Below are 23,963 nucleotides of genomic sequence, written 5' to 3' on the forward strand. Positions count from 1 at the left end.
GCCATTGAAGGATTACATTTTTCATGCTGCCTGTAAAGGAACATGATACAGGCGATCAATAGAAAGAACCTTGGATATCGAAGATCAAGAGTATCTCGTACTCCCACCAGAGATAAATACGCAAGAATTATACTTGCCTATTAATGCAGGCTATGTTGGTGCCCCTTCCTCGACAAAGTCCACGGAAGGCCCGATCCTTGGATACTTTCTTATAAATGAAGGTTGTCCACCGGCTCGTTTCTCATTTAACGCTCCATCCCTCGTACAAGAAGGGATTGGTTTGTACGTTAGAAAAAATTATTTCTTTCATTTTGTTTCGCGTTGTTGTGCCGTGAAACGAATCAATAGTGATCTCAATAGTTTTTGGTTTCAAATTTCGCGCGTGGAACGGCCGTCTTTAACACGTAAGTATCCGTCGAGTGACACGTGATATGTGACAAAAAAATACAATTATTCAAAATTTGTTAAAAATTACTTATTATATTAATTACCATTCTCAGACAATGTACATATTTCATATTTTCAACTTATTTGCTTGTATAAAATCATCATCTTTAAGCTTCTAACACCAGTTACATGATGCCATGTGTATTGATAGCGATGATTACTTTGAAGAATATAAAAATAAAAATTTAAAAAAAAGTACGCTTGCGTCAATTGATGCCTCTTAGTCCTTGGGGATAGATGCATTGTGATTGATTAAAATTGGAAAAAAAATCAACGTTCATACTAATTTAATTGGAGCCAGTGATTCAATAATTAATCATCGGAGTGGATATTCAAAGGAAGTCGGTGGAAAATTTTACCACGAGTGACCATAATTAATCTGACTATCAAAGAGCAAACACGACCGCACATGTTTTACATTCCGGAACTCATTCCAAACGGTACAACCTTCCGTTTCAAGTTTCGAATGTGGCTTGCTTTAATCTACATCGTGGAAACACGTAAACGTCCGTGGGTTGAACCTCGATTGCATTATTATTGTTTTGCATAATTTGCGCAACTTTTATCATGAAACTGTAAACAGATATAACTGGTTGCAGTTGCTAACGAGGGAATTTTTAAACGATCCACTTGTCGAGCTATATTTTCTCGTTGGCAAACTTGTTCTAATATCATATATCAGATTAGATTATAATTATATTGATCGAACTGTTACTTTTCTTTGATTACTAATGCATAAAAATATTAATGCGTTCAATACCACCAGGTAATTGAAAATTCCTTATAGGATAGCTGATTCGATACTTGGCGAATGTTAAGCTTAATCAGTGTCGTTAATTAGGCTTTGAACGTTGATGACTTTTATCCAATTGACAAACTTGCATTCTGCTTCCCTATAGATACCAAATACATATACGTCCGGAAAGGCAGTGACGCACGGTTAGTAGAGAATAAAGTTGATCAGACGATTTAATGAACAACAGAATTAATTGCAAGTACTTAGTAGTTATTCATGAAGGTGTCCAGCAGGTGATTTAATTGAGAGGCCCGGTGTACTGTTCTCCAATCAGAAGTCCTCAGTACCGGGTATACGCCCATGAGACGTGTTCAACCTTCGATTTAATATCAGCGTATAATTATAGAAAAGTATAGTCTGTTCGGGTCGCACCTCTGTTGCTCTCGTTTCTTATCCCAAGCTCCCCTTCATTTCGTAAGAATCACGGAATAAAAAAGGATCTTACACATCCGGTTGCTCGCATTGCAAATCAATTTCGTTTCTTGCATCGATGATCATCACGCACTATCGTCATGATTTTGCGGACGTTATAAAACGACGTTTAGTCAGCGAGTAGATTAATGATTTACCGTGGAAGACGGAAGTACTTTATGTACACTGTTAGTTAATTAACAGAATTAATGATTATTGAATTGTAGTTATTGCGATGTGAAAATGTAAAAATTCTTTTATTTTTAACCAGTGTAAATTAAATCATTAACAGTGGGTGATGAAATTATTAGAGCCACTCGCATAAATTGATGATTTTACATAAAAATGATTAATTCTTAAATGAAAATCAAGTTAAACAGAGTTTTATGTTACTTTTGTTACGATATATTGATGCTTGTAAAATTATGATACACAGTTGAAAAAAGTGAAAGTTCAACCCCATCGAAAATTTTTGGAAATATTTATTATTAATAATAAATGTCAATTAATTGAACGTTTGATAGAAGTATTGGCCAGAAATAAAGCAATCAAAATGAATTGCTTAAAATGCATTGAAAGAATGCCGATAATAATCTTTTAAATGTACTTTTTTTGTATATTATTGATTAAAAATTACACAATATAAAAACCTTAAAATTGTGGATCTATTTCTACACAATCACGAAAAACCCATTTTTCATACCAAATTTGATTCTAATTTGGCTCTAATTTGATCACCCACTGTACATTCCGTATATATTTCCAATTTTAAATCATTTACATGTATGTGCCTCTTATGGATATATTTTTTAGTATCCAAGTCTGAATCAGACCAATAATTGAAGTACAATGTCCTAGTCAGACAAAAATGTCTCAAACAATGAAGTCTCTTTATGTTCTTTCTTTTTTTTTTTATTTATGATGGTGCTAACTTCTCAGCATTGTCACGAATAATAGAATTGACGCTATTAAAACCTATGCCCGTTACGTCTCAATGATTTGGGCTCAAGGTGACCAACTCGTATGGTACATGCGTTTGAAACCTATGAAAATATATGTACGAACATTTCTATCGAATATTTCTGTTCGCCACGTTGTGTACTACTTTGCTTCTTTGTTTATATGTCATTCAATTTTCCCAATTATCCAGTTAATATTGCTGACTAATTCTTCTTCACAAGCTGCTGTAATTATGAAATTATTGCTCTCTCATTGTTAACACTATTAAATTGTTAAGCTCAACGAGCAATCCCAATCGCGCACGTGCAATAAAAATAATGATTCTTCTCGTAAGACACGAGATACTCACAGAGATACCATCAGCATTCGTATATTTACGATCGACTGATTGTTAACAAGTATGTAAACGATTTTGTGCGAATAATTCATAGGATAATTAACGCGAACTTGTAAATAGCGTAGACGATAAATGACGTAATTCGTATTCGATGATTAACTATTGGGTCTGCTGCCAATTCCTGGTAGCTCGTTTGAGCATCCGATATTTAATTAAATAGTTTATTAAATTTAGTACACGAAATCTACGTTAATACACTTAAAATAGTTTCCTACTGCTAGCGATTCTTTACGTTGTTTCAAAAATACTCTGCTTCTGGCTCTAATTCGTATTATATTTTGAAGGAAAAGTGCTCTGGTACTGTTTTTAAAAGGTCGGAAGTCTGAAATTGAAAGTGGTGGGAATGAGGATTAGGACCAATAGGAATTCTTGGATATTACTGAGGTTCGAAGGGTCAAGTGTACGATTCAGGGATGATGAGTAAGGAATTCAATTGGGGTATACTTCCGAAAGGCCCCATCACCCTAACCCTAACCTAGGTTAGGTTAGTCATTTTCCGTGAAAATGCGTTCTTATCGAGGTAATAGGGGGTTTCCGTACTTTAAGAATACCCTGTATATCTCGAAAGCGGTTTATTTGCCAGTTCTGAAAATGGTCTCATTCGATTTCTCGTCCCTTAAAAATATTTAAGTAAAAATATTTACTTATTTTATGACGGTATCCAACAAAGTGCACGCGATATCGCGTGAGAGTCATTAATCTTTCAATTTCTGTCTCTTCCAGGATACAATGTTGGGGACAGCGTTCCAGAAGGTACGGTTCTTGTACAAACCGTACGCACTGGCTGTCGTATCGGTTGGATACGTTCTTGGAGAGCTAGGTCACTATTTAATTGGTAAGCGATGCATTTGATTCAGATAATTATCCTTCCTGTTCCTTGATACGATCTTTAATTATCTTTGCAATATATATTGAAGTAATTAACACCTTGAGATTCTTGTCGTTATTCAATTGTTTGTTGATACACATTTTTTTTTCAATTAACTACTATCATCAACGCAATTAGATAGTTTCGTTTTATGTTCATATTTTCAAGGTGTCACAAGCAAGGCGACAGCAGAGGATTTGCACTATGGCGACATTTCCTGCCAATTAAACACGACCAGATTATCCCTCGCGGATCTTCCGGTTCAATGCGAGGAAGCTAAGAATTCAAGTTTGTTAGTTCTTTTGTTGAATTGAATATCCTCCTCCTTTTCGAAGTCGAATAAAAATATCTTTTTGGTCCACTAGAAAATAGTAACATGGAATAAGATAGCCTGTTGTTTCTATCATCAGATAGGGGCCATACTACAAGTACCTACTTTCACCGTACTCGGAATAAATAAAAATAGAAGAATAGATTCATTTGGTTCACCTTCGATCAAATCAGTAACCACCTGGTTAAAGATATTTTGTTTCACAGTTGCGAGTCCCTGGAACTAAACGGATCCAACTATTGCGAATGGAATTATAACGGCCTTGGTTTGGACTATCAAATCCTGGCTGGTCCCAGTTTCATAGCCGTATTCACCGTCGTTGGTGTTTGCCTCGGTATTGCGGCTGACAAGTACAACAGGTGTATATATCAATTAATTACCACTTTAGTTGATATTATTATTTAAACATACAAGTACTTGTATGATTTTTAAATGGAAAATTAAATTGAGTACACTGTAGATCGTTCGGTAAAGCAATGTAAATTGCAATTTTTTTTTTTTTACATTTATAGCATTGCAATATACATGTCATCATAGTTATGACTACTTTTTACCATCGGTCTTTATAGCTGACATTTCTAGCCGTAAATGCAACCGTTACCACTACTGTTGTTCGAGTATTGTACACCGTTAGGCGACGCTATTTATTTTATTATGTAATCACTTCTTGCTTGATATTACCAATACTTTTCGAACAGGAGTTAAATTCCAAAAATTGCTCTTAAGTGGGTAAAAAGATCGTTAAAACGTTCATGGTTCTCTTTTGAAAATTAATATTGATTTCCAGGGTGAGGCTGTTAACTATTTGCACCTTGTTATTCAGTATAGCCATTATTCTAATGGGAGCAGTTAGAGAATACTGGCAATTAGTTATTCTACGTATGGTTCTAGCAGCAGGGTATGTAGTAAATAATTATATTTATATGCATATGATTAACATATTAACACGTGGATTGCTTAACAGGGAGGCAGGATGCAACCCCTTGGCTACGGGGTTGCTTTCTGACTGGTTCCCAGAAGAGCAACGAGGACTGGTCATGTCCATATTTAATTGGGGCATTTATGGAGGATATGGAATTGCATTTCCTGTTGGACGTTATATTCCTAATAAAAATATTTTAAATTTGGTAGGTGTATTTCAATATCTGAGAGATATCAAATTATTTAAGACAAGCGACAAGCTATTTTGGGACCCACGAGTACAATTGAAATTTTCCAAATTTATGGGACTAACGGGGTCCAAATAAATCCCTCTAATCCCGTATACCTCTAAGGACCTTTACCTTTCCTTTCGAAACTTTTCAAAAATATCATTTCCAAATAGCAAAACCATAAAGTAAACCTAAATTCAAACTGACCGTCTTACAGTTCCTTGGATTCACCATTAATTCTATAGATCTTTACATGTATCTTTCTTTGTTTAAACAGGGCTGGAGAGCGTGTTACTACGGAGCTGGTATAATCGGATTGATCATAGCTGTTCTTACATTTACTCTATCCGAACCGAAAAGAAAATCAATCGGCGAAGAGGAAACAAACAGTGACGGAAAGAAAACACCAGTATGGAAAGTGATCCTGCAACCGAGGATTATAATTTTATGCCTGGCTGCCAGCATTAGACATTGCGGTAAAGGGCAATACCTTGACGCAAAGGATTGAAATACGTTCGAAGGGTATATTAGCGTCTACATGGCTGGTTTCATTTGAAACATCGGGAAAATTTTCCTTCGTTATTTATTCTCTTCTATTTCGAGCAAAGAATGTTGTTGCTTCAAAACGATTTTCTATCTGTTTTCAGGCGGTATGTGCTTCGCCTACAACTGCGACCTCTATTACAGAGACTACTTTCCCGACTATGATCTAGGATGGTGGTTATTCGCTGTAACTATAGTGATCGGTAGTATCGGAGTGGTGGTAGGTGGAGTGATTAGTGATAAATTCGTAGCAAGAATGGGGATCAGATCACGAGTGGCGGTATTAGCCATTAGTCAGATAATAGCAACACCCTTTGCATTTGGCTCGGTGTACTTCAATCCTCTTTGGGCTATGATTACTCTTGGTATTTCTTACTTCTTTGGTAAGGGAACAAAAATGTCATTTTAATACACTATTATCTGTAGAATCATTAATAACATACCGTTTCTTTGATTACAGCTGAAATGTGGTTTGGTATCGTGTTTGCAGTAGTCGTGGAAATAGTACCTCTGCATCTCAGGTCGACCACCATTGGTGCATTTTTGTTCGTGATGAACAATATAGGCGGGAACTTGCCAATATTGGTCGAGCCAACTAGAATGGCCATCGGTTTTCGAGAGTCCCTTTATATTTACTATGCTGGATTTTATGGTATTAGTAAGTGATCAAACAATTCGATAAGAGTATATACACTTTCAACTCTTTTCATCAAACTTTTCACTTCGATTTTTCGTGATATATCCAGCGGTGTAGAGGTCTTCAGGGTATTTTTTAACGCCCTGTATACTGAATTCCCGATAACTTATCAATGAACGTTTTTCTATTAGGTTCAATAATGTTCTTCTTCACGATGTTCTTCATGGAAGGTGGCAAAAGAGAAGCAAAGACTTCAGAAACCGTTATTAATGCCAAACCAGAGTTTGGATACGACAATAACACGTTTACTAACGACGAGGGACGTGTACCAACGATAGAACTTCCTCGACTATACCCTCCACCACCACATCGTTTCGAGAATTCTAGGTTATAAGTTAGGAATACCTATCATTTTCAAAGAATCCGGTGTAAATAGCAATTTAAAATGTCTACAACGTGTCCATGATAGTAAACAGAATTTCCCCTTGTGACGACGGTTTCGAATTCATCGGTTCCCAACTTGTGTTATTCTTTCATTTCTGAAACATTAATTACTTTATGTAAATAAATTTATCGATCGTAATTAAATACTTAATTTTACCGGTGGAATCCTTGGATTTCGTGGAACAAGAGTTGGGAACCCCATAATATGATCAGGAATCGGGGTTCACACGAGGTATTCTCAAATACTGCAAGAAACTATTACGTATAATTGACAAATTTTATAACTTAATAAATATTTCTTATTTTTCAATAAATTACAGACTTGTGAAAAATCTACAAGTCACCGAATGTCTTTGTAAAATGTAAATTTTTCTAAAAAATTTCAAACTGTTCATTTCACAATTTAGCGTCAATTACTGTAATAAATATTACCTACAATTTTACCTATTGTTTCACTGATAAAGGCGAATCAATAAATCTAATATTATTATATTATCGTATATTAAAAACAGCCTGTTGAATATACATGTACACGTGCCTTCGTAGATATACAAAAATACACGTTCAAGCATACACCCACGTACACGCAACACGCATCGTTTGTGTAACATGTGACACAAAATAAAATCAATACCAAGATTCATCATCAAATCACATCGTATATGTACAGATTATTTAATATAAATAAAAAAGAGAAAAGTATCCTTTATTTGTAATGTACAAAATAGATAGCGATGGAGGAGGAGTGGATAGCATCCTTGACACTTCAAGGTATAAGATTCGTCATGAGAGATACGTTGTGTACATATTTACATTAATCGACGTATGTACTTATGGGGGAAAAAAAAAATACTTTGATAGGTATGTATCAATAAATAGCTTATTCAAGTGTTGCTATGTTGAAAGTGTAATCAAAGCAGTTACAGTCTCCTGGTTGTTCGTACGTATGTACAGGACGTTTCAAAAAAAAAAAGATACTAAACCTTTAACCTTAAAGTGACTACCAATCATATTTATCTACGGTAATATAGAAACTGATTCCTTACTCCATTAGCTGTTTCACAAATTGCGTCCTAGATATGAAAGAAAATCACAACCCAACATTTCCACCACGTACTACATTGTCGGGTTCCCGACTAGTCGGGTCGGTTCGGAAAACATCGGATGGGTTCGGGCGTGCGTCCGATACATGCGCGCAGTCGGGTAGCCCGACTATTTCGGGTTCGGTCGGGTACAGTCGGGCAGATTCGGACGAGCACCGAAATTATTTTATTATTAAATTATTTTATTCCAAAATTTCATATAAAACAAATTTTGCACATGCTTATTGCAAGTATTAATAAGTACATGAGAGTTGGATCGCGGGCCGCGGATGCTCGTCCGAATCATCCCGACTGTATCCGACCGAACCCGAAATATCGGACACCCGCCCGAGCCCGCCCGATCTTTTCCGAGCCCGTAATATCGGATACCCGAACATCCCTAGTATACGATGAGTTGCAGTGAAGTTGGCTACAAATTCACTAACGCATTCACGCAGCGTTCGTGAGCCGATTTGTAGCCAATTTCACTGCGACAAGTTCAATGCAACTCAATGTACACTATTCTTGAGACGTTCTGTATAATTCTGCTGCTTCGATAAATGCTGCGGTGCAAAACATCGATGTCACCGCGTTAAAACAGCCTCGTCGACACTGACTAATAAACCTAACAGATATGTAATTTAATACTAGTGAAATTTCACGAAGAAAAAAAAAGATAGTAAGAGAATAAACGTTTGTGAAGCTTATTTCACACAAACATTGAACTATAAATATATGACCGCGTGTCATCTATGCACAACCACCTTTTTTTTTTTTTTACTGTTCCTTATTTATAGAACTGCCAAACGAATTATTTTTACATTCTTTCAAGTGCCATCTTTTTACTTTTTATTACCATCTAATCAAATTGTCATGTATTCAGGTATACAGAAAAATAATATTGATTTTTGGAGACAAATCATTTTTCACACCTACTCTTGTCAAATCATCCTATAGATTTGGAATTTTTTCATGAAAATCATAGCCACCGATATTTATAGCTAACATCTTTATGTTAATTATTAATCAATCAAGAAAGTGACGTTACTTTGTAGAATAACTTAACAAATTTTTTGGTTTAATTTGCATTTAAACGCATCGCAAATATTCATCGATTCCGTTCGATAAATTGTAAATATTGATTTTTTTAAACATCTTTTCGTGTCTTATCTCGGCAAATATGTACGATTAGTCAACGAACCGCGAAAATCACGTGAGGTTTTAATGAAATTTTGAAAGAAACCGAACGTATTGAACACGTTCACTAGCATATGGGAAATGATGATCGTCTGTCGATCAACGATTACCCTTACGACAGTGAACGTGTTAAACTATCCTCGCAGTTTGCGTAATTACTCGATGGTCTCTGATTTTTCTTGGCAAATGTAAAATACACAAACTTGGCAACCACTCTCTTTGTCAATGAAATGAAAGTGAAAGACTGGCTGCCATCGTTTCAAATGTATCTGAAAATAGTCAGTAAGTGTATAAAGAAGTCACCTGTGACGTCTGTTACCATCACAAAAGTAACCTTCAGCCAGACGGGTGTGTTGGTTACAAAGATTGTAGCCAAACAACTATTTTCTTCTGTCACCTCTAACCTTTTTCTCATTGAAATAATAAATACTTGAGTTTTTTTGAATACAAAGAGTGTATCTTTGGTACTTAATTTTTCATTAGAACTCCTACATCAGAGGATAATTAAGTAACATAGAAAAATTCTGTTAAAAAAATAGAAAATTAAGTGTAAATACTCATACACTACTCGATTGTTGCAGATTTTACTCTGAACCATTTTCCTATAAAAAATATTAATACCCTCGTTTTCATTGTATTTCAAGCTTCAAAATGGTACCAGCACAAGTGCCATTTTACAATACTTTTATGTCATGAATTTATGTCAGACTTCATACGTTTCGAAATCATTCATCATTTGATCTGTTTGGCAAACAGCCACCTTCTATTAAGAGCATTAATGAAGCATTTATGCAGTGATTTTCATCAAGGTTTAAGCTTCACATTCGGTATACCATGAAACTGTGTCAGACTTTTCGTACTACATATCTGCAACAACCTAACAGTATCCTTATCTATCGTAATTCTTAAAATAATAAAAGAAATCTACATACATGTATATTCTCGTATCGAAACAATTCTGTTTGATCGAATACTTTCTAACCATCAAGTACTTACACAGACGGTTAATCCGAATATTTCTCAATATTCAATGTAAAAAGTTTCATTTGGTATGTTCATAAGTAACTCTGGTCAGACACTTGATTAACACGATTAAGTATAAGGCTCAGTGTCAGTAACATGAAACAGATACTGGTCAACATTCCTCGGTGGAGGTGCTAGAGATCTGAGTACTGGCACCGCTGGAGAAGCTACTTCTGCATGTCTCTACAGCTAACGCCGTGTCCGGTACTTGAACGAACTGAACCTTTTCTTTGGGCCACCGGTTCCTCCCATAAACACAGTTAAATATATTATACTTGTGGTCCATCTCGAAGTGACTCAAGGTGCTGCTGTGCCTCCTTTTCAGCACCTTCTTAGCCATCAGGCTCCTGTTGTTCTTGTAGGAGAGCTCTTTACGGAAACAGAAGAACCGTCTCAGCTCTCTTTTCACTCTTTTCGAACGGTAACCGAACAACAGAGGACTGATATAAGCGGCCAAGATGAAAAAGCTCGAGGCCAACACGTCGTACTTGTGGGGCAAATGTTGGCCAGTGGAACGAGGTAAATTCTTCGTCAACAAAAGTACCACATACGGTGACCAACAAATCAAACCCATCACTATAACCACAGCGCTGATTCTCGCCGCTCTTGCCTCTTCTCTGTGCCTAAATATAGACCCGTTGCTGATTCTATCTTTTAGAGAATTTATATAACTAGAGGTACTCCTGACGCTTGCCACCCGTTGAAGAGCTTCGTTTTTATTCGTCGCAGGTGTTATCGTTACTATGGGTGTCAAGAGGCAGGAGGATGATTCTGCTGCACCGGTGCCGGTGTCTTTGTCAGTCTTGTTGCTAACCACCGTTGAGTTATCAGGAAGGTTAGGTTCTATATCAACGAAAGTGGTGGATAATCTACGATGAGGTTTCACTTCCGAGAAGTTCTTCAATATCCCACTGTCTGTTGGTCTTTGAGTCTTCGGGTCAATTTCAGGCTGCAGATGTCCTGTTGCTGCCAAGTCATCCTGTTTATCATCATTCGACATGTTTTCTAAAGACAGCTTGTTGTCAAAACACTCGGGAGGAAGCTCGTCCTCCGAATCGGCGGTTTGGTCGATGACGAAACTCGAGTTCCAAGATTTTCCTGTTTGCTCTTCTACCTGAGGATCGTTTTTCTCACTCGCAGAATCGCTTAATTGATCATCCGTGGGTTCCGAATGTTTCGAACAGCGAGGGGATACCTGGAAAGGTTGAAGTCCAACGGTGAACACTATTCCTGATGAAGGTTGGTCATCCATCGGCGGGGAGGAAATCTCAATCTCCAGAGCCGACGAAAAAGAACGTCTTCTAGATCCTTGTCCCGGTGGTTGTACGGTTTCGCTGGTCTCGTCGATCGACGAGAGGCTGGATATTTTTGGCAATTTACGAAAATCCTCGATAGTGTCTGTCTGCAGACGCTGAACTCTAGACGGGCCATTTTGTTCCTCGGTGAAGCTAGCCGAAGAGAGTATCGGTCTCGATCCACTTTTCCTCGTTCTCACCGAATTTCTATGAGCAGCCACATAAATACTGACGTAGATCCAACAGATGGCGACGAATGGGATGAAATAAACGAAAATGCTGTATACAATGGCGTAGATGAAACCATAAGTAATGGTACTGCTGTCCATCAATGTATCCAACATTGAGTTACCATTGTCCGAGGTATTTAATACTTGAGGTAATTCGGTGACGTTTATTTCCCTAGTTCCATTGTCGAATGATAACGAAGTGATATTGACGAGAAAGTTGTTGTTTCTTGAACAGCAAGATAACCAGAGACTCTGAGGATTCGGGTTGAAGAACGCTAGGAAGCCGAAGACTATAGAGATGAACCAAATGGACATGATCAAGATGCCAGCCTTCAATTTGTCCACTCTAGCTCGATAACGTAATGGATCCACTACAGCAAAATATTGATCCACTGCGATCAAGAGGACCGAGAGCACAGAGGATGTTGTCACGATGGCGACCGCACCCTCCGATATCGTGCAGATACTACCTATGGACGTAGAATCTACTATAGGTGCGGTTGAGGCTGCGTCCATGATCAATAACGGGATCATGGTGGCGCATACCAGCAGGTTTGACACGGTTAAGTTCATGACAAACCTGAAATCAAAATCAACGAGCTGATTAGCGGACTGTAGGGGAAAGGAAATAGCTATCCAATACGATTTTGATGCTCATGGGCTCATTTGAAAGGTATTATCGTCTAGTTTAACATATCCGGAAACTAGGATGCCGAAAGCACCCTAGCCCCATGTTAAAAGGGTCAACTTTGGCCGCCATTTTGTACCCATTAATCGATTTGGAGAAAACTTGGTACAAATCATCTTGGCTGCCTATTCTATGGATTCCATGGGGTGAAAATTTGCAAGGACCATGGGGGTTGGCTAACGTATTGGACAGCTATTTCCTTTAAAGATGGTTTAAGAGTTGTGAAAGGATACGATGGACTACAGCTCTAAAATGATACAAGATGGAAGAAACTATCAGCACCGGGAGTGGAGGAATTCCAAAGATTCCAAGGTCTTCTTACAAAGGTAATGGAATACATATAAAAGGTAGGTAAATAATATTATAACGAGCAAAATGAATGATTAATTAACCTGTTGGAAATGGTCCGCAGCGACGGGCGTATAAGAAACGCCAAGAGAAGAATGGAATTTAGAAAGAAACATCCAAAAAGGACGAAACTCCATGCCACGATTCCTTGATTATCCCACCATCCTTCTAGATCTCCCAGATCTGAGATAGATCCTTCTTCGACGATGTCTGGCGAATCTCCAACCATTCATGTATAATAGATGCGACACAATTCTGAAACAGACGGAACAGATTTATGTATTTAAACGAATTTTTACTAGTTTTATAGACGATTTTTAATACAGACTAATCGTAGAAGTATTCTTAAACAAGTTTCGAGTATAAAATAAATATTATGTCCTTTGCTATTTTTATCTTATTCAAAACGAACCTTGAAAAATATATGTACGTACATTCACTCGAGCATTCATAATCGTCCAATTTAGTTTTCCTCGAAATGTTGCAAAATTCAAAACACGCTCTAACAAGGAGAACTACCCAAGTGTTACACTCACTTATTAATAAAACTTTGCCAGCTTGTAGAGCTCGTCGAGCTGAACACGCCTATACCCCGTTTTGTGGGCAGACGACTAATTGTTTAAAAGATATTAATAATTAAAGTTAGTTACTCCTTACATTCTGAAGTATGACAGACAGATCCACGGTTCAAATCCTTGATTCCCAACATTTTTTCTTTTTCTTTTTAATAATAATTTGTCTCTTTTTGAATAACTATTACATAAAAATTATCATAAAAAAAAAAAATTCTTTTTTGGGAACCAAGGATTTGAACCGAGGACCTTTAGATTATGAGTCATGTGTTTAACCACAGAGCAGATCAGTGACTTGCAATTTGAAGGTCCTCGGTTCAAATCCCTGGTTCCCAAAAAAAATTTTTTTTTTTTTTTTATGATAACTTTTATGTAATAGTTATTCAAAAAGAGACAAATTATTATTAAAAAGAAAAAAAAATGTTGGGAATCAAGGATTTAAACCGTGGATCTCTAAATTGCGAGTTGTATGTGTGAGTTTGTCATACTTCAGAATGTAAGGAGTAACTAACTTTAATTATTAATATCTTTTAAACAATTAGTCGTCTGCCCACAAAACGGGGTATAGGCGTGTTCAGCTCGACGAGCTCTACAAGCTGGCAAAGATTTATTAATACGTGAGTGTAACACTTGGGTAGTTCCTAAGTACGTATATTGTAACATCCAAACAAAAGCAATTTATATAAAGAAAATGATTAATATTTACAATGAAAATATTATTTGTTCTTTTTTTGAAGAGAAACAAAAGTAATTTGTAAACAACACAGTAATTTCGTTAGTTTTGGCTTTTCATATTTTATGATCCCTTTGTTTTTCCTTCTTGAATTTTTCAATAATTCTTCACTGAAACATTGTTACAATTTCAAACAATTTTCCCAAGCCAGTACTTTCTATATACAAATGCTAAATCTTACAATTGGCAGAAACGAAAAATGATGTGGTCGAACGAGCCAATTTCTTTTCTGAAAATTATTCTACATGACCTGAATATATACATATATTGCAGTAAAGTGTTGCTGTCAGTTTATATATAGACTTAACGGACTTTCCCGCTGGCACAAGCTGTGAAAATATCCGTTGCAGTACAGAAGAAAATTGATCGTTTTGCGAGCGGGCTTCAATGATAAGAAAAAATTATCTATTGAAAAGTGAACGTAAGTATTAGGGAAGATATTGCGTAATTTCTTGAATTTTAATAAATACATCACAATTATTTAAGGAACCTCTAATTGTTTCTACCGGCTTCATTATAAAGAAGCAACAAGTTAAATAAAACTCTAAACTACCGGATTTTAAAGCCGTTACAATCGATACTAAGAAACCAATATACTTATCTAATAGAAAAGATATTGCAAAAATTTACTTCAAGTGTATCAAAACTAACAATGACCCGTCGTGTCTTGATACTAATCTACAGCGAATTGAGCGATCGCGTGGGAGAGGCGATAATTATGAGTACATTTCAATTGTTTAGTTTCATTTTTATAACAATTGTGACAACCATACCCGGTCTCCCTTGCTTCACGATTGCCCGATCATTAGTCGGAAGGAATACCCGAAAGGAAGATGATCTAATGACCGAAAGAATGTTCGTTACGATCAATATGCCGAGGGGTTAAAAATCAATGTATGTACTCATGCTGCTGGTTCCCACATGAGTTATCGTAAGGTCGTGAACTTTTATCACGATCCATTAGTAGATTGCGTGGGACATTAGGGTGACTCGGCTCTAAAATGACTCATTGATTGATTTTTCGTTAAATGATAAATTCAGCAGCTTCTCTAATTAATACAAAAAAAAACAAAACAAAAAATACATATTTGCAATATAATTTAAAAGGAATCGTGAAAATCATGATTCGGATGTTTCCTATTGTTACAAAGATATAAAAGACTGCTTCTATGAATTGTAAATCGTGTATTCGAAATGTAACGGGATGACGCAGACACGGAGATGGTTTTATTATTCTCTTCCTCTCGAGAAATGCATTTACATTGGATAAACAACTTACCTGAAACGCAACAAACGAAAAGAAAAATGTTGAGACGTTTGCCAGTGAAAATAAATATACAAGCGTCACTATCATCTGACGTCAGCTAAAGCTTTTTCAAATTCATATTTTCAGTCTAGTAATTACCATCGGTACAACGATCCATTACTATTGTAACGCTCGTCATTTATTATCGTTTTTAATCGACCGTGAAAATCTACGTAACTGTCTGTCAGATAAACAAAAATACGATTAGTTTTACTTGAAAAGAAATTTGCGCACCTCCGACCGATATGCGTTACGTGTGATCGTTACAAATGTATATTTTTTCTAAAAGAGAATTATCGTCGGTAAATCCTGCTCGATCCCGTTTTCCTCAAGCTTTACAGTATATATATGCTATACTGCTAAATATAACTGAAAAGTTAAGCGGAGTCAGAGAGAGTGGTTGGAACGTTGTACGTAAAATCGTAGGTAAATTAGAACAACGGGATTTCAAGCACATCTGAATCCGTCGTAAATGCGTTTTATTGCTTTCAACGCTGGTCAGACCATGTGTTGTACCATGCGCGTCTTCTATCATTTCGTGACATAAAAGTTTCGCAAAATGGTACTTATGGTATGTATACCAACTTGAAGCTTCAAGTTCAATGAAAATGGCTATACATAGTTATAAAATTGGGATGCGAGGGGAGCCGATATTACGGGCTCGGGCGGGCTCGGAAAAAATCGGCTGGGCTCGGAAAAAATCGGCCGGGCTCGGACGGGTGGCCCGACTATTTCGGGTCTGGTCGGATAAAGTCGGGCAGATTCGAACCAGATCTCGCGGGCCGCGACCCAACTCTCATGTTCAAAATCTATTTTGTATAAAATGAAAATACAAGTTGCATGGAATGAAATTCATTTCAAATAAATTCGTTATAATCTTATTCCAAAATTCCACATAAAACAGATTTTGCGCATGCTTATTGCAAGTATTAACAAAGTCCGTTCGTCTAGTGAAAAAGCAATGACTTTGGAATCCAAATTCAACCGCAGCAAATATGATAAATCTAATTATTTAACAAAAACGTTAAAATAATTAACATAATCATCTGATAAAAGCTTTAGAATATTCAATAATTTATTTGAAATTACAAAATACATTAGACAAACGGACACTATGATTGATATTGTACATAATATCGGAGATCGTCCGAACCTGCCCGACTTTATCCGAGCCCGTAATATTGGGTGTCCGCGGATCCCTAGTATAACCCCTTCGTTAATGAAGGGAAAATCTTTTTATTGGAAGTTAGCCTCGGTAGTTCCTTAAACGACGACACGGGGAAATATTATTTTATTCCCTTCTCGCATGTTTACAGTGTTAATTGAAAAAAAGAAATCATTTTAGCCTTCATTTTTATCGCTGTGATAAGATATATATAATATATTGTTTCAAGGAATCGAAGGAAAGAAGAAACTATCGAATGATTTTATTTCCTCCTTATGTCAGTTGGAAAGTTTTCTCCTTTTTCCTAAAGATTTCTTTTTTTTCCCCCTTTAATCTGAATTGAAATTTCATTGTCACGAACAGTTGGATATTATGTATCGCTTATCACCGGTTGTTGCTTCTTTATAATGAAGCATCCTTGAGGATTTTGCAAATTTCAACCGATCGACGTCAGCAGACATTCTTTCTGTAATATTCGATGGAATCGTTCGTTAATTGAAACCGAAAACATTTATGGTATGGCCAAGTACCACGGATAATTTATTCCCATTATTATTGCTGATATTCGGGAAAGAAAAACCAAATTAAACCAAACGTAAGAGTAGTATTCACTCGTTTCATTCATAAATGAATATCACTCTCTGTTGTTTCGCTTTCTATGTGTGAACTACTTTCTTATGCAAATATTATCCGAGAACTTTAAAGGATCTTCATTTTTGCCACAATCTCTTATCGATTCAATGCAAATAACAGGTGATATGTATATTTTCTTAATGACTCGACTTCTCTCGTCTTCTTCTTTAAATACATCCAAACGGTAATAAACCAACGCTATTTGCAAAGCTTTCCAACATGACTATATGCTCATTTGAAATGTTTAACCTTAGAGGAACTGTATATGTAGTATCGCTTCTAACTGTACACGAAACATAATTAAAAGTGTCAATCAAATTAAAAAGAAAATATAAATAGAAACGATTCAACATGGCATAACGCTATAGTATAAAAATAACGGTATAGTCATTCATTGAGAATCGTAATGTCCTTCGCATGGAAAGGTGTAGTGCCGCAGCAACTAAATGAAAGATAATTAACACTGATACAGTCTCAACTGAACGTATATGTACATCAACTTGTCGATCAAAACGATGACAAAAACTAAACGAATAACATTACCGTCATCTTAAAAAACTGTCTATTTTGAAATACCTTAATAATTAAACTGATTAAAATTACAAAGTACGAAGTATGTAATCGTTCTCTATTTTTTCTTCTTAGAAACTGTTCATCTGTAATTAATTATGAACTCAATGAATATAAGGATTAGTCTATCGGTGGAGACACAGTCTCATGCTGACTAAACATTATTATCAATCCGGAAATTTTTTCAGACAAGGAAAAAGAGAAGAAAAAAAAATTGTTTCGTAGGAGATCGCTCGGCAAAGAGCAAAGAACGAGTTAAATTTGAAATATACGATCCTTTCCTGAATATTTAATTAAACGCTTACGAAAATATCTTCAACTGGCCTCCTTTTACACTCACAAGATAACAGATTTCTTCGATCGAAAACAATTTTCTTTTTTAGTTCCAGTAATCAATATTAATTAACTTTGTACAATATCGCAAATCGAATGAATAAAACAAACAGAAAAAAAAAAAAAGAAAAAAAATACCGCGAGCGAATAGCATGCAGTGTTCTATGCGGGTTCCTGGTTTGTATTCTACGATTAATGACGCAAATTTCACCGCTGGATGATTTTCACGTTAAGAATAGGTTGAGCTAACAATTGTACACTTTACAATAACACACCTTACGTCATTCTTATAATTGTTTAAGTTTGAAAGTGTTTCTGGAATAGCGAGAACTAAATAAGAATAAAATTCAGTGGAATTATTTCCGTGAAAACGCAACGAATAAATGAGAAAATTTTATTAACATTGTATATCTTGAGAAACATCGATATTAAACTTCCTTGGTATCCTATTTTCTGAAAAAGCAATAAAAAGAAAGAAACCCAAACAAATTGTTCATTCTAGTTAGAAGAAATGGTTGAAATTGATAAAGAGGATGTAAAATTTGGGAATACATGTTCAGTTAATTAAAAGTATTTAGTGTAATGAACTATAATACTAAGCTTGCCAACTCATCGCTATACACGTGCGGTTTCAAAGTTCCTTTCTTTCTGTCGAAAGATACAGAGAGACATGAATTATTAATCATTCGAACAGAGTTGCTAATTTTAATGCGATATCAATCGCAGCGAACGGAAACTCGACACTCCATCGACCTAAATAACAATACGTTTCGATAAACAAAGAATCAGATTATTCGTTCTTTTATTGCTACGAAATAAAATGTTACAATTGACAAAACGATAAACCATCCGACGAGATGATATTAAATTTCAAAAATATTTCCTATATTTTTTCATTGGTAAAAACGAAATTTTTTGTATCTGCAACAGAAATTATGTTAATTATCGAAGCCGGGATTAGTAGATAAGTAAACAGAATAAAATGATTACTTACTCAGACATTTGGAATTCAAGATATTATGTAAAACATTACAGTATACTGTGTATTACATAAAATTAGCAACAAAATTTGGCGCAAGTTTTTCCAAGAATTTTGTCTTCAAAATATATATTAGATGTACAAATTAATTCGGTGCATTTAGGATTATGCCTTCTTAATTAATGTATTTAATTTGAATATTTGAAAAATGACAAGATAACATAATAATAATAACGATTATTTCAATAATTGGAATTGATTTTTAAAAATAAATCTCTAATTAAAATAAAGAAAAGGCACCGAATTAATTTGTACACCTAATGAATCTGAAGCATGGAGTAACTTGTCAATTAAAATTACATCATCTTGTTTTCCCTTACGTTGCTGAACTCGATAATTAAGTACAAAAAACTTGAAATATAAGGAGATCTTTTTTTATGACAGACAGAGACTTTAATACTAAACGATAACTCTACACAGACTGATTGTCACGGCTTTTAACCTTATTATGCCTGTCTGGCGAGGAACGAATTTAATAGAGAGTGAAAATTTCATGTCCCTGACTCGAGAAATTGTGAATTTAGGTACTAAACTAATAATAATTTTAGAAACAACTCTGACCTACTTTCAGAGAAATATGTCATTCTTCCATGCGCAACTTTTTTTTTTAGAAATTTTATTTTTCTGCAAAAAAGCGATATATTATTATTGATAACGTTTGAACTAAGATAGTCGAGTAGAAATTTGAAAAAATATCTAAATGTATAACGTTCGTGCAAATGAACAAAGCAGAAAAGTAATGAGGATTAAAGAATATACAGTCAGAGGAAAAAATAAGTGGAGCAAGTTCAAAATGGAATACCTCGGTTAAAATTGGACTGAATAACTTGAGGTTTTTTGAGAAGCTATAAACATTAATTCACTAAAATATGTATTTTTTCGCTTTAAAAAATTACAATGTTGAAATCGTGAAAACATAGTGAATGGTAAGTTTTCAACTTTTTTATGCGAGCCTATAATGAAAATTTAAAATATCATATTTGTAAATTTAGAAATTACAAGTAATTAAAATTTCCGAAAATCGCGATTTTTGGAAATTGTAATTATTTAATTTTAATAATAAATAATTAAAATTTCCGAAAATCGCGACGTTTCACCTAAGAACGTGACTAGTTATGTTCTTAGATGAAAATCGCGATTTTTGGAAATTTTAATTCTTTAATTTTAATTACTTATAACTTTTAAATGCGTTGACCGATCTCGATGAAATTTTCACCATACACGTAACTTATTTGAATCTACGAAAGACATATTTAAAATTTTCGTTATAGACTAAAATAAAAATGTTAAAAAATTGCCTATTACTATTTTTTCCCCGATTTCGACAGATTATCTTAATAAATTAATTTTTATAGCTTCTCAAAATGCCTCAAGTCGTTTGGTCCAATTTTAAATGAGGTATTCTGTTTTAAACGATGAGCAAATAATTTTGTGACCCACTGTTACATACATTTCGAATGGTTTCAATTTGAAATTCAGGGAAATGAGATACACTGGTGACCGGGTTAGATTTTTATCAAGTATAAATACCAAGTGCATATGCCCGCGAAAAAACGGTATAAACTTTTCCACATTATCACGCGACGAAACATTGGGGACGGTACTTTTCCAACTTACTTTTCAATATTACTGGTTCGAATAACATTTATTATGCTCGATGAATGTCTGAGAATTTCATCTTCACCCACCCGATTAATTACTAATTTATTAATGGAAATTCACTTTCCACTATGAAATGAATATTCATGTGAAATTTTGCGAAAAATACCATTCGTTTCGTCCATTTATTTTCGTATTTTTCAGGCTTCCTTTTTATTATTGGTTCACGTCTAGTATGACGTTTCTCTGCATATCTTTAGTTTATAATTTAGATAAGCCCAAAATAAATGGTCGAAAGGTTGCAAAAATTGATTTCGTCAAAGTTTAATCGTTCCCATTAATAATTATGAGTTTCAGTCATTTTAAAATCGAATTATCATATTCAATAAGCCTAAGATACATAATATTTCAATTCTTTACAAAGTTATCCAAGAAAGGAGAAGCAAAATGAACTTTACGCTTCAAAATCAATATTATCCCAGAAGTTTGTTCTTTTAATGCGCGAAAAATAAACACGACACGCATTTTTAAACAATTTGTAATTTTAAATACGTATGTCAAACAAAGTCACAGGAGGATGTGAATCGTCAGTCACGAGGATACTTGTTAAATTTGCTAAGGAACGTTGATAATTACTTTCCTCGTGCTGGAAGCACGTGGTTACAAACTAAGAGAAGAAAAAACAATCCTTTTTTTTTCTTGGTTACACACAGTGTATCCAAAATTAGAACCTAATGTATGCTTCTCGTAGCTTGTCAAACATATAAATAATAAAGTATTGTACGTAGTCGTATTGTAAAAAGAATTATGCAAGTAAGCACAGATACAAGCGCGCAATTAAACGCGCTTAAAATTTTTTTTCGTTGCTTAAAAGGTGCCTTAATGTCTTAAAAATGATATGACAAAAGATTATGGGTGGGAAAAATTTCTAAGTACATACTAATTTCTGTTGCACCTATTACCGAAAACTTTAAACGCATTTTTCAAACTGGCCGGATTCATAAATCAAACAGATTATGTACCACCAATTGATTTGAAAATAAACAGTATATTCAAAACTAAATTCTCTACCGAACTACGTAGGATTTTTTCATTACATTGCATAGTTCTTTTGTTATAAATAATTTTCTGACGATTTTTTCTTGAAATTTTACATTTTCTCTTAAAAAATACGCAATTTTTGCAAAAATCAATATATCAAAAAAATGCTATGTAGTTTGGTAGCTGTTCCCACATATAATCGAAAATATTTTCATTTTTTATCCTAAGTTAAAAATTGCAAGAGCTGCTGGTTTAGCTTTACAAAAAAGAGGCGTCATCAAAGAAATGCTGCAGAGCCCATATTTTGACTTGAATCACAATACAAAAATTAATTTTTAAAGTTTATTAGTTGTAAAATAAAGGCATGCTTGCAGAATTTGGATTTATTCCATCCAAAGATAGAGTGACCTAACATTGTGCAAGCGCATATTATTTCTACCATTTTTCGAGCTAAGTTAACTAAAAAGAAGTATTCTACTTTTATTCGTGCCTAACGAGTCAAATGGTGGTGCATGAACTGTACAAATTACTTCATGGCGGGGGCCATAAAGGGCCCCCACGAAGGTACTGTACTGTATACATACCTGGTATAGAATAGTATACAGAGCTCTGCAGAGCCGAAAAATAATTTAATATTAATATTTTTGAATGACTAAGGCCTTGCAGGCTGCCAGGAATTAATTTTTTTTCCAGATATGAAGTAGATAATTATTTTTCACTGACTAAAGCCATTCAGATCTTTTTTTATTAGTACTTCGCTGACTAACCTAACTTAACCTAACCTTTTTTCTACCTAATCGAAACTAAAAGAAAGCTCCCGCTGCTGATCGAACGGGTTAAAGGTTGTACTGTGTAATCCGCGCAGGAGGAGCCTAGCTGGTACCTCAGCGCAGGACTTTCATGCGGACCATTTACGACCCCGCCATAAACTACGCGATAAAGTAATTTATGCAGTTCGAGGACCGCCAATCAAATTCAATGACCAGACGAACTGTGCCCTACGCGCTACTGTCGTTGCACACTGTGCTCAAATGTTATGATCACAACATTCCGATGACATTTCACTCATGCCTGGCTTTAGGTACGTATACAATAAATATGTATCTTCATTCATTCTACGATCTTTTCTCAGTCAATATTTCGTGAAATAAGAGATATAAAACTTCGCGTATGTACTAAAAAAAATGCAGGAAATTCTTTCGACTGCTAAGGACAAAAAGTAACTGGAAGACTCACCAAACAAAACTTCTTGCCCCTGAAGAACATTCACTTCATCTATATTAGGGATGTTTTTGATGATTTGTAGCTGAGATATATCCTCTTTTTCGAATAATTTCACTGACCCGAAGAACAAGAAAGTGTTAAATTATGAAATGGCACCGTCACGTTCATGTAGGTGAAAATAATTTCTACGCACCACCGATATATCACCGTGCGGAATGTATAACCGAATTGTATACCATTCTACGTGTATTGAGAAATGGAAAGTTCCGATTTTTGTGGTAAACAGTTACTTAATGCTGCCTATATACGATAGATATAAACTGCAGCGTCGAAACACAACATTCCACCAAAAGCGATCTTTCTCAACTGACTGAATTGAAGCGGATTGCAAGATTCACGAAGCAAGCAAATCGTGCTTACCTCGTCCCATCCCGAACTCTCCCGATTCGACGCCACTCGCTGCGCTCTGATTGGCCCCTTTTCCTCTAGTCAACTGGACGAAATCCTGTCTTTCTTTCGCCCCGCTCAAAGTACGACACGACATGTTCGGAAACTTTGATTATACGTTACACGATTTTATCGAAGAATGATATTTCTGAGCAATAAACTTTTTTATATTATTCAAACAATTGAGAAGTTTTTTTTTATACCTTTTCGATTAATCAGGTGCCAATGTCCCTTCGGTGAGCAGATAAAAATCTGTTGAATCTACGTGGCTAAACTTGTTGACAGTTACACCTTTTGATAACTACACTGGTTTGAAAAAACTGGTTCAGATTGTGTAAATTAAAATTCTGCGAAGCTGTATCTATTAACAATCAATGCTACAAATCTATAGTACAAAAATAGTAGACATATAATATATCCATGTATCTTTTACTGTTTACTTGCAAAAAAGAA

General features: G+C 35.2%; 2 protein-coding genes across 2 annotated transcripts; one reads left to right on the top strand and one right to left on the bottom strand.

Moving 5' to 3' along the window:
- Positions 1–218: 218 nt before the first annotated feature.
- On the top strand, positions 219–7,428 carry LOC114873308 (putative metabolite transport protein HI_1104). Its single transcript, XM_029181504.2, has 10 exons — positions 219–404; positions 3,735–3,846; positions 4,048–4,171; positions 4,417–4,569; positions 4,998–5,108; positions 5,175–5,337; positions 5,639–5,837; positions 6,009–6,287; positions 6,365–6,562; positions 6,733–7,428. The coding sequence occupies exons 2-10, from the start codon at positions 3,741–3,743 to the stop codon at positions 6,933–6,935; spliced, it is 1,536 nt and encodes a 511-aa protein (XP_029037337.1). The 5' UTR covers positions 219–404; positions 3,735–3,740; the 3' UTR covers positions 6,936–7,428.
- A 242-nt stretch (positions 7,429–7,670) lies between these two features.
- LOC114873307 (muscarinic acetylcholine receptor gar-3-like) lies at positions 7,671–23,534 on the bottom strand. Its single transcript, XM_029181502.2, has 3 exons — positions 23,076–23,534; positions 12,893–13,103; positions 7,671–12,392 (listed from the first exon to the last, which is right to left on the bottom strand). The coding sequence occupies exons 2-3, from the start codon at positions 13,075–13,077 to the stop codon at positions 10,400–10,402; spliced, it is 2,178 nt and encodes a 725-aa protein (XP_029037335.1). The 5' UTR covers positions 13,078–13,103; positions 23,076–23,534; the 3' UTR covers positions 7,671–10,399.
- Between the last annotated feature and the right edge of the window lie 429 nt (positions 23,535–23,963).

Source organism: Osmia bicornis, chromosome 11 (genome assembly GCF_907164935.1).
Source record: "Osmia bicornis bicornis chromosome 11, iOsmBic2.1, whole genome shotgun sequence".
In the NCBI taxonomy this organism is placed as follows: domain Eukaryota; kingdom Metazoa; phylum Arthropoda; class Insecta; order Hymenoptera; family Megachilidae; genus Osmia; species Osmia bicornis.

What these genes read in the sequence shown, in the direction of transcription:
- LOC114873308 (XM_029181504.2), top strand. Translation starts at nt 3,741, where the DNA reads ATGTTGGGGACAGCGTTCCAGAAGGTACGGTTCTTGTACAAACCGTAC. An exon ending in ATAAAAATATTTTAAATTTG is followed by an intron (nt 5,338 to 5,638) that starts GTAGGTGTATTT and finishes TTGTTTAAACAG; the next exon opens with GGCTGGAGAGCGTGTTACTA. An exon ending in TGGTATTTCTTACTTCTTTG is followed by an intron (nt 6,288 to 6,364) that starts GTAAGGGAACAA and finishes CTTTGATTACAG; the next exon opens with CTGAAATGTGGTTTGGTATC.
- LOC114873307 (XM_029181502.2), bottom strand. Translation starts at nt 13,077, where the DNA reads ATGGTTGGAGATTCGCCAGACATCGTCGAAGAAGGATCTATCTCAGAT. An exon ending in CTGCGGACCATTTCCAACAG is followed by an intron (nt 12,393 to 12,892) that starts GTTAATTAATCA and finishes TTTTGATTTCAG; the next exon opens with GTTTGTCATGAACTTAACCG.